Below are 11584 nucleotides of genomic sequence, written 5' to 3'. Positions count from 1 at the left end.
CCTGCGGAATGAACTCGCGGTGCGGCGCATCTGAGCCTTTTATGGGTCAGCAGCACCAGCTGACGGAATTAAAAAGTAGCGGTCGCGCAGCAGCCCAGCCAGTGGCGCAGGATCCTGCGCTGGTCACTTTGCCGAAAAAAAGAAGGATGCTCTTGATTTTTATTGCAAATATTTTACCAAGAGAGAGACCCGTATTTTTGGTTAATTGCAACCTGCCTTGCCTCTAAATTGCGAAGAGGCAGAGACGAGTGCTTAAAATTTGGACCAATTTATTTTAATAGTGACATTTTTAAACGCAAAAGTTATTTCTACTTTGACTTACTTTTGAAATTTACTGTGAATTTAATTAGTCTTGAAATCTCAATTTCCTTCATTGTGATTAAAAAAAGTGAGAAAAAAATATTTATTTTTAATGTTTTCAAAGCATAACAATTTTTGTGAAATATTTGTTTAAACTTTTATGGAGAAAATGTTTAGCCTTTTTTTAAAAGTACATGTTTTTAATAACTTCATTAGAATGGAAGGAAATGTATCTCTTTTAATTTGAAAAAAGAAATATATTTTGAAATGTCAATTATTAAAAATCAGTTCCTTCATTGTTTTCAGATTAAAATTATTAATTTTTTTTATCCAAATTTAAAAAAAAATTATTAATTATACTGAAAATATTAGTAGAATTTTGAGTAAAAATTAAAATATTGCTGGAAAAACGGAAACACCTTTTAAGAGAATTTTGATCAAACTTCTGTGAGCTCAATTAATCACAGAATTTTAAAATGGTTTTGATTAGAAAATATTAGAGACTAAAATTATTTCCAAAATTTGAGCATAAAATTGTGCTAATTTCCATTTTTTACCTATAAAAAAAGTTATTATTAGGCTCGTGTTTTTTAGTCGATCAACTTTTTTTCCACGTCGCTCGTTACGGAAATGCATTTTTCGGATTTTATTACAATTGGCACCTACTTAAAATTGACTAAAACCGACTATTTCTTCAATTTCCGACTAAAGCGACTAAAACAGACAAAAATTACAGACTTTTTCAACTTTTTAAGCAAAAACTAGGTTTTTCCAGACTTGGAAACAAAATTTCCAAAAAATTAATTTGTCAAAAAATATTTATGTAAAGCTAAAAATTTATTTATTTAAAAAATTGTATCATACAGATTTTATTTCAAGCGACTGAAAGCAGCATCTTGTAAAGCTATTTTTAATCTTTAATTAAATCAAAAGGAAATCAAACATGGGATGGATAAAAAATTCATAATTTTCAACAGTGGAAAAAACATGTTTTTGAGCATTTTTAGAACATCATAATTAAAATTTTAGCGACAAAATATAAATTTTGTTCGCAAATATCAATCAAAACATGCATTTAAGTAAATTACCCTGTGCAACTATCTTCAAAATATATATTTCAACACAATATTACAAAAATTCAATGGTTTCAGCAATTGTATTCCTTAATCTATATAACGTGTTGTATCATAAAATCACGAAGCTCTGCATAATTGCTCTATGAAATTTAATAGTGATGAAAAATGGGTGATAAATTATTATTTATGCTTCCAAAAATGGAGATTTTTTAAAGTTATCCGAAAAAATCGATTAAAATTAATATTTTCATGTATTTTATGGCTCAAAAAATCCAATTTAAAAAATCGACTAAAACCAACTATTTTGGCAAAAAACCAGCTAAAAAGGCGACTAAATTTATTTAAAATCAACTAAAAATAGTCGACTTTTTTACCCCTAAAAACCAACTAAAATGCAGGAGCCTAGTTATTATACTTCAATATTTAGGTACACAGAGAGGTCACTGACCCTTTTGAGTTTTACGAAGTAATAAAATTTGCTTATACATGGGAGCTAATTACTCATAGGAGACCATTCTACCTGAACAGCATGATGTGGCAATAAAAAAGGAATATATTTTTCTTCTAAATAAGGCAAAATTCCACTGATTGAGTTGTTCACTTATAATAGAAAATCAACTCACCAAATTCATAGCAGTAAAATATTAACTTTTTCCAAATATAATGAAATTTTTGGTGCTATATTTGAGTTAAACGACCTTTGAGGATCTTATTTTTTATATAATTTCAGGATTTAGGTGAGAAATTTAATTGACATATTCTTGTTTGAATGCGACATTCAGAGCAGAAATCCGAGATGCAAATTATATTCGCTTGGTTAAAATTTGTATATCATTTAATTGACGATTCATAGTCACGTTGTCCCCTGGAGGCGAAAGCATGAAAGGATTATATGATTCCCATTATTATGGTCACCGCAAAATAATCACGAGCCGCGGCGGGAGACTAATTGATGGCCTTGACTTTCATTGACAAAGTATAGCATAAAAGTGACCTGCATTGGGCACGCTTCGCCGACTCCTCGTAAACATTGTAATGTGTAGCATCACCGTGAAGTTGTGAGTAGAGCCTTTCCTGTTATTAAATTGCAATGGGAAGAAAGTGCGAAATAACAAAGATTTATAGTTTCTCATTTTTCTAACAAAAAAAGAAAAAAAAATCTAAGCAAAAACTCTCACTTAAGATAAATTTATGTCAATTTCGTCTAAAAAAAGTTTAGCAGGATTTTTTTTTGGATATCAATATATATAAAAATGAATTTCAATGAAAATTAAAATATCTGATGTTGAAGAATACATAAATTTATTGTAAAAATTAACATTTAAACTTTATTTATTAATTTAAATATTAAATTAAATTAATTAATAACAATTTTTATAGAAATTTATTTTTTTAAATATAATAATATTAATAGAAAATAACTTAATTATATTATATAAATTTAAATATAAATATAAAAATTATTTAACTTTTAAATATTAATAGTTAAACATATATTATGCAATTAAATTATATTGTTAATTTTTCAATTCTGCAAAATTTTTGATGAAAATTTGTATATGTTACGGAGAAAAGTACAAATTATATAATAATTATAACAAATTTAATTATGAATTAATGAAATAGAGTTAAAAATCATCCCTTGAAAGATAAAAAGTAAAAAATTTTTTAATGATTAAAATAATTAAGCAAAATTTTAAAATAAAATTCAATTTTAAATTAAATAAATGAGTTTTGAATGTTATATTTTATTTTAATTTATTTTCATCAACACATTTTCTTATGTTTTTAAACATTCAAAGAGAAAACCAATGATGAAATGATGAAATGAGTTTTTCCGCTCATTCGACTCTCCTTATCCCACACCCCCTCATGAGTCACCGCAATCAGCTGACGAGGGCAGTTGTTTTGGAACCCAGCGACGTGCAGGGTGTAGATTTTCGGGACAATCGAATTATTGGTGATTTATCAGTGTTTGATGCCGTGATGAGAAGTGTCGTGCCTCGGTTTTCATCCTGAAGAGGTCAAAGGTCATGGAGATCGAAGAATCGGAGGCGGAACTCAGCGGGGAGCGTCGAAAATCAGGTAGGTGAGTTGAGATTTTTTGGGCTTTTCAGCACATGTGGCCGGCAGAATCAAATTATTTTTGTTCTTTTTTTCGATCTTATCATTCGTTTATAAAAAAAAAAAAATTGAAAAGGAATGCGAATCTTGAAATTACTAATTTACCAAAAAAAAAATATATCGTTTTCTCTTAATTAAGAAGATAATTAGGAATAAAAATGAAGTATGAAGTGGAAATTTGAAATTTTTCATAAAAACTTGTAAAATTATTTAATTTTGAAAATATTTATTGTAAATTTGTTTTTAGACATCAATCAAATTTATTTTAAACTTTTGTTATAATAAGAAATTAAATTACAATAATGAAAACAACGATTTGAATATTATTTAAATAATTTTCAAAAAATAGGTGAGACTTTTAAAAGGAGAATATTTTGAACCGGAACATTTTGTTTGGCGCGAAAACTTGATCAATTAGCCCGGATTTGCGGTGCAACGATGCATTATTTGCATAATAATGTTATACTAACTCAAGCTCCGTTCATCATCTGCTACTTTATGTATATTTTTCAACGGAATAACCTGTTTGGATAATGATATATGCACATGCATGTGCTCATTATCCATGCAAATAATAACAGAGGCCAGTGCAATTTTGGTTCTAAAAATTGAAAATATTCCAATTTAATTTAAAAAAAAAAAATTAATTATAATTATTCAGTTTTTACCATGATTATGATGAAATTTGATAACAAATTAACCATTTTCAATAATTTTTGGCTCTTATTGAAGAAAATAATTTAAATAAATTTAATCGATCCTGGGTCACATTTTATTTGAACTTCGGGGAAATGTGTGTCAATCAGAAGCTTTTATCCGATTTGTCAACACCATCATCTGTCCATGTCCGGTGTTTTGCCTCTTCTCCTCGTAAATATGTGCGCATGCATATCAGGAAAAAGGAATGCGTAAATATTTGAGAGATGAATGGGACACGCAATCGAGAGGGAGCAGTATAGGTTAGCTAACGGTGCGGCGAGAGAGCAGAGCATCAGCCGTGTTTTCCACACTCACGCGGTTCATCAGTCCTGCTGCTGCTGCGTGAATATGTAATTATCACGCCAAACAGATCAAGACAGCAATTTGGCACTTCACATTAATTGAATATTCACCGCTGGAGAACTTTTGATTGACCTCAAAATTTAAATTTAAATTAATACGCAAATGATAAAAAATTAAACAAAAAATCCCGGAGCTGAATTAAAAATTTATATTTTTATTTAATTTTATGCAGAAATATGAATGAAAAATTGATAATTTAATTCAAATATTTTGGTTGGAATCGAAAAACTTGTCTAATTTTTGTCGGCCTTGGTAAATTTTTGGTTCAGGGCTTTTTAGACACACCCTTTTTTAAAGTTGTCTCGGTTTCGCTCATCTGTAATGATAAAGACTGGCATGATCGGCTGCACGTAGACCCCGAATCAAGATCCTCCTCTTGAGGCAAATAATCGACCTGATTTAAAACGAGGTTTTTTCTTATGCAAATTTTTTAACTGAAAGTAAGAAGAAGTTTCTCAGAAATTCATTTAAAAAAATTGATGAGATTTGCAACGAAAAAGATTTTACTGTTTTTTCTTTAAATTTTGTTGTCAATCTTGAAATAAACCTTTTTAATGCACAAAAACTGCACCTATGATTTTCTGAGGAGGGAAATTCTTTAAAAATAATTTAAGCAAAATTTTTTAGTCTCCAATGATTTGTTTTATAGAGAACCAATTTGTTTTTAAATATTTTTCGAGCAGATTAAATAATTATGCGCTTCAAAATGAATAATAACCCTTAATGGGAAAAAATCACCTTGTTTTATTTTTTCTCTTATCTTTGGTCTTGAACTTGAAAGGGTTAATTGAGTTTGAAAGTAAACATAGATTTAACAATAAAATTAAGGTTTTTAATTATTCGTAAAGCAAGACAATTATTAGCCAAAATAATACGGAATTAATATTAGACTTTTAGTATATTGAAGAGTGTTGGGCTGGAATAAATTTACTAACGTTTAAACAAGGGTACGGTAATTAAAGCCAGTTCAATAAAGAATAAATATCAGTTGATCTGACATGCCTCCATGAGCATTCCAACTAATTCAGCTTCCATGTCGCTGGTTTGGTTTTCCTGATGTTGACTCATTTCCTGTAATTCTTCTTTCCAGTGCAATGGAAATGGAAATTTAGAAAAATAATTTCCTAAATCGAGCAAATCAGAAATTGCTGATGAATGTTTGCTTTTTCTCAACCTGACGCCATCCACCCAAACGGGGTTGATGATTTTGAAGCTCATGAGCGACCTGGTAAAATCAATTTTTTCACTCTCAGCAGGCCAGTGCTTAGCAAGCAATTTTTCCATCTTCGCCTCCAAACAGGTGATATCCTTGAGCTTCTCTAGGCCGCGATATCTTCCCTGCGACTTGTAAAATCCAAAGCTGTCAGGACCGTTCTATTGGAATTTTTTTACAATATATATTGCCAAAAAGTTCATTTCAAAAATAACACACACCTTGAACAAGATGTAAACAACTTTTCTGCAAGAGACGAGAAACGTGGCGCTCTGATATGTACCGTCACTGTTGGGGCTGAAGTGTTCTGATTCGATAAGCACTGTGCTGAATTTGTCTAAAAGGAAATTGTATAATTAGTTAGAAAAGGATTTAATTGAAATATTATATTTAAGATAATATTTTTTCCAATAAATTATACCGCATGAATTGTTAAAACAATAAAGATCCACTCCGGTCCTTTGTATTGTTCTTTATTGTGAAAGATTGCTAAATTTCGAGTATATCTTGTGAAAACACTAATAGAAAATTCCAAACCGTTGCATCTCAATGAAAAGAATACCTAAATACGAGTGATTCGCGCGAAAAAACGTGTTAGAATTTAGTAGCCAATCAGATCCATCAGTTTGTTAAAAAAAAACTACAGAATTTGGTCACATTGGCGCTGCGATCGCTGATTTTGCCACTAATGCCCCATGGCGCTGCAGAAAACTTGGCAAAATCAGCGATCGCAGCGCCAATTTGACCAAATTCTGTAGTTTTTGGAACAAACTGATGGATCTGATTGGCTACTCAATTCTCACGTTTTTCGCGCGAATCACTCGTATTTAGGTTTTCTTTTGATTGAGACGCAACGGTTTGGAATTTTCAATTAGTGTTTTCACAAGATATACTCGAAATTTAGCAATCTTTCAGAATAGAGAGAGCAATACAAAGGACCGGAGTGGATCTTAAAGCTTGTTATTTTCAAATTAAAAATTTTCCGCCCTCTCCAAGAATTGCCCATAGTGAACTCAAACAGGTATAATTATTAATAATAAAAAAGCAATTATAAACAAATTGATTAACAATTTGATTGATTTTCATACCTGAAAAGGGAGACGACAAACCGTGACACTTGATTTTCGAAGGAAGAGGTTGGTTCTCAAAAGATTTCGTAGGTTTATTAATAGTGATCTGAAATATAAAAAGTTGTAAAATTAATTCTGGGTTATTCTGGGTTCGTGGAACTTGCCGGTGTTCTTCTTTCAAACCGGGAAGGGCGGGGATAAAAGAACCAGATCGGGAGCTGCGTCAGAAAAATGTCCTCCAAATTCGGCAGTAATAATGTTTTTGTGGAGCCTGAAATGAAATTTCTCGTAATAAATCATTTTCTTTATATCGTGTTTTGGCACTAACCATCTTTGCAGTCAAAAGTTTGGAGGGGCTCATGGTCTCGATCAGAAATGAAAAAGTTTCTTCCTAAACGTTCTACCCTATATGGATCCCGCCTATGGCATAAGTGCATTGTTTCCATGCACTGATCCTGCTTCTTGCTTTTGAGCAATATTAATGTCCAATTTATCTAAAAAAAAATCTCATACTTACTTCCTCATATTTTCCCACATTTGCTGGTGGATATTTATAGGTCTGCGTCGAACTGCTCGATTTTTATCAATTTCATATACCTTTCCAAACAGATAGATCTTGAAATCTGCATGCATAGATTAATTAAAAAATTGAATTGTTACCTCAATGCAATTTACCGTATATATCGAATACGTGGCGGAAAAAATCCGGAGTGATAATGACATTGTTTGCAAACTCTTCCTTCTGCGCGTCGTAGAAAAACGCAGCATTGAAGGATTGCTCCTTGATTGTGAATTTGGTTTTAATCATGAGCCAAAGCGGCTGCGGTTTTCGCTTCACTTTCGACTGAAGAACATTTGAGGCAGCCGCCATGATTTCAGGTGGATATTTCTTTTGTAATTTGGTTGGTACAACGCTCTCCATGTCGCTTTGATAACTCCAAACACCCTTGTAATGGATCTTGTTCTTCTTACCTTTTGGTAGAAGCCACTCTATGCTGTAATGATTATTAATTTTAATTTAATTGTTCGCACATTTAATAGGAAAAAATTTTGAAAAATTAAGATAAAAAGGTTTTTTAAGGTTTCTGTAAAATAATTATTGTATAGTAATAATGTCGTATAGAATTTTAAAATTCAATTGCATATTAAATTAATTTCAAAAATTCTAATGCTAATTATCATTTTTTTAATTAAAGATCCACTCCGGTCATTTTTATTGCTCTTTATTCTGATAGATTGCTAAATTTCGAGTACATCTTGTGAAAACACTATTTGAAAATTCCAAACTGTTGCGTCTCAATCAAAAGAAAACCTAATTACGAGTGATTCGCGCGAAAAACGTGAGAATTGAGTTGCCAATCAGATCCATCAGTTTTGTTCAAAAACTGCAGGATTTGGTCACATTGGCGCTGCGATCGCTGATTTTGCCAAGTTATCTGCAGCGCCGTGAGGCATTAGAGGCAAAATCAGCGATCGCAGCGCCAATGTGACCAAATTCTGTAGTTTTTGAAACAAACTGATGGATCTGATTGGCTACTCAATTCTCACACGTTTTTCGCGTGAATCACTCATATTTAGGATTTCTTTTGATTGAGACGCAACGGTTTGGAATTTTCACGTAGTGTTTTCTCTAGATATACACTCGAAATTTAGCAATCTTTCAGAATAGAGATAGCAATACACTTGACCGGAGAGGATCTTTAATTATTTATTATTTCACAAACAAACTTAAAATTTTTTACTAACCTATACATGGCGCAAACCAGATCGATTAGCTTTTCGCTTTTTTGCACAATCCTGGACTTTTCAGCAAGAAAAAAGAGCTGGTTTTTAGTGACTTTTTTCCAATTGACAAGTGACAGAGCCTCCTCAAAATTCTCTTCCCTGCCAGCAAGATCAAAGTTCAGCCACCCGAAGACGGCTCGCAAAATCTGTGACAAATTAATGAAAGTTGATTCGAAAAATATTTTAAATATTTTCCCACCTGAGTCTCACTCTTGTAATCTAGATATTCATGGCAGATCACAATCTTTACCTCGTTGATTGACATTTGCTTAAAACAAAGCGTCTTGCGGAATTCGCTGAAGACACCTACGGCCTTTTGCAAACTATTCTTGGCCAAAAGGTCGTTGCCAAATTCAGCAGCAATCTTTAGGTACTCGCCAACTTCCTCCACCTTCATGGTGACCATTGCAATTTCCGGAAGATCGTCCACTTTGACCTATGCGTTTGAAGTGATGAAAAGTGTTTTTTATATTTTGATCATTTTAATTTTTACCACAATTTTTGACATGGTTTGGAAAAACTTGGGTGACATGATCCTGAAAACCGTCATGAAAAGCTCCTCTCCATCACTTTTGCCTCGTTTCAACTCTTCCAAAATTAATTCAAAACAGACAAATTCTGACGGCTCAATGAAATCCTGCCAAGAAAAATTGGGAAAATTAATGATTTCTAGTTAAATTTTTGCCAAACCGTGAGTTCAATCGAGTCCATCTCGCTCTCTTCAAAGTTGCCTTGAAGCATCGCTTCAAAAAAGTGACTGATTTCGCAGAGGAAGTTGACATCTTCAATCAACACTTTATCGCCAATCACCAGCTGCACCTTTTTCCGCATGTCTAAAAAAAAAGATTTTTTATTTTACCAATTTCCATTGCTATTGATTTATTTGAAGCAAATATTAATATTCAAGTGGAAATTCTGAATTAAAGGTTAATCATAATCATTATTTAATAAAAAAAGTTAGTTGAAACGCAATCATAATGCCTCACAAGTTACAAGCATAATTTGAGTAGGTATCACTTTTGTTAGGCCACTATTTTGATGCGAATCCTATCCCGCCCCTTTGAAATCAATAAGTTTGTTATAGTAATTTTGCTCGCCACATCGTACAGAGGATTATCGTACACACTTACAAATTATTTATAATGGGATTGAATCTAATTAGGTCAGTGGCAAAATAGCCCTAATTTGTTGTCATACGTGAGTACTTTTTTTTACAGATTTTCTTTAATAATTTAATAAATTGCCAGAAACAAAAATATTACCTCAAATATTGTAACCGATTCGAAATAACGCAAGCAGTACATTGGAATTATTGTCTCTCACTAATAAAAGCTCTGTAATAATTTGGAATGTGATCGTCGCCGAGCTAATTCGCGAGCAACTATGTCGACATCGATAAAATTTAACGCCAGAAATGACTGGAAATTTCAGATTTATTGGAAAAAGAATCCAGATTTCAACAAGGAAAGAAATGATGTTCGGATTTTTTCATATCATTTCTTCTTCTATACCAACTAAAATTTCTCAATATTAAAAAAAATTATCTTACATTATTTTGAGACTTAATTTAATAACCAAAATTGATTAAAAACATTTTCTTTAAATTAATAAAAATATGTTTCCATTTTTGTTAACTTATTTAATTATTCGTCATCCATTTCTGACGGAAATTTACGTATAGAAAATGAAATCAAAAATCATTTAAATTTATTAAATATATTTTTAATAAGGAGGCATAGTAGAGAAACTGAAACTATAGCTCAACTGTACTGTATCTTTTAAACTTTTTTTGAGGAAAAACAATAATTTACTAAAAACAATTTTGAGAAATTATAGAAAATTTGCAGTTTTGGTTAATTTAGCGAATATAAAAATATAATGATCTCCACACTCATTTTATGCTTTCGTTTGTGAAAAAATTAACATACTTGCTGCACTCCAAGTACTCCAACTGTCCGTCTGCTGATTGTCAAAACACAATCAGCGCCTTTGCCCTTGGCCCCTGATTTGCAAATGAATATATGCACAGCTCTCTCTCTCTCTGCTTTTATAGCAGCCCTCTTTGCACTTTTATGGTTTCTTTGGATAATGTGCAAATGAAACTTGTTGAAGGGCGAATGTTTTGGCAAATCCGATTAATAGATTATCGCGTATAGCAAAATGCTTTAATTGTTACTGTAAAAAAGTCCGTGATATAGATGGAAAGAAATTATTTAAACAAATAAATTAATTTTCCTCAGAAATAAAGAGATTTCACTAAGTCAATAAAGAATAATAATAATAATAATAATAATGACACCCATTACAGGAATCACATATATTTTCCTTTAAATTAATAGGGGAGATTCAATAGACTTAGCTCTCCCGGGTGTCGGGGTAAACTCGGCACTTCTTCCAGCGGCTCATATGAGGTGCTCATTTGAGGTGCTCATAATATGAGATGCTTATTTGAGGTGCTCATTTGAGGTGCTCATATGAGCAGCTCAACTGCGAAATTGCGAAATATTGTCACCGATTTGATATGATGCAATAATAGTTCAATAAAAGTATTATTTTAATATAATCTCAAATAAACTGAAATGTGGTTAGACCTATTTGGCTCCAGCCAACTTTCAGTCCGCTGAGCCATGCGCACTCCTTGTCAAAACACAATTGGAACCCCTTGGTTTGCAAATGACTCTCTGCTTTTATAGTAGCCCTCTTTGCACATGTATGGTTTCGTTGGTTAATGTGCAAATGAAATTTCTAGAAGGGCGAAATTTTTGGCAAATTTGCTCAATACTTCATCTTTTATAGCAAAATGCTTTAATTGTTATTCAATGAAATAAATAGGTAGAAATCATAAACACAAATAGATTAATTTTCGTTTGAAATAAAGATTTCACCAATGACAACCATCACTGGTAATATGTACATTATGATAATCACATCAATATTTTTGTTTGAATTAATTT

The 11584-nt window shown here is 31.7% G+C and overlaps 1 protein-coding gene across 4 annotated transcripts; it reads right to left on the bottom strand.

Moving 5' to 3' along the window:
* Window positions 1–5471: 5471 nt before the first annotated feature.
* On the bottom strand, window positions 5472–10635 carry LOC132204480 (uncharacterized). Of its 4 annotated transcripts, none has more exons than XM_059633003.1 (13): window positions 10559–10635; window positions 9321–9463; window positions 9124–9267; window positions 8830–9066; window positions 8592–8776; window positions 7521–7840; window positions 7363–7468; window positions 7174–7310; window positions 7010–7116; window positions 6864–6951; window positions 5997–6112; window positions 5737–5936; window positions 5472–5644 (listed from the first exon to the last, which is right to left on the bottom strand). In XM_059633003.1, exons 2-13 carry the CDS (start codon window positions 9459–9461, stop codon window positions 5587–5589), a joined length of 1839 nt encoding a protein of 612 aa, XP_059488986.1. In that variant the 5' UTR covers window positions 9462–9463; window positions 10559–10635; the 3' UTR covers window positions 5472–5586. The 4 variants fall into 4 exon arrangements, with proteins under 4 accessions (XP_059488986.1, XP_059488985.1, XP_059488984.1 ...); XM_059633002.1 differs by having other exon boundaries at window positions 5472–5936; window positions 7521–7626; window positions 7684–7840; XM_059633004.1 differs by having other exon boundaries at window positions 5556–5686.
* Between the last annotated feature and the right edge of the window lie 949 nt (window positions 10636–11584).

The sequence above is a fragment of the Neocloeon triangulifer genome, unplaced genomic scaffold (genome assembly GCF_031216515.1).
Source record: "Neocloeon triangulifer isolate White Clay Creek 2 clone unplaced genomic scaffold, ASM3121651v1 ptg000022l, whole genome shotgun sequence".
NCBI lineage: Eukaryota > Metazoa > Arthropoda > Insecta > Ephemeroptera > Baetidae > Neocloeon > Neocloeon triangulifer.
This window is presented reverse-complemented; position numbering and strand designations above follow the sequence as displayed.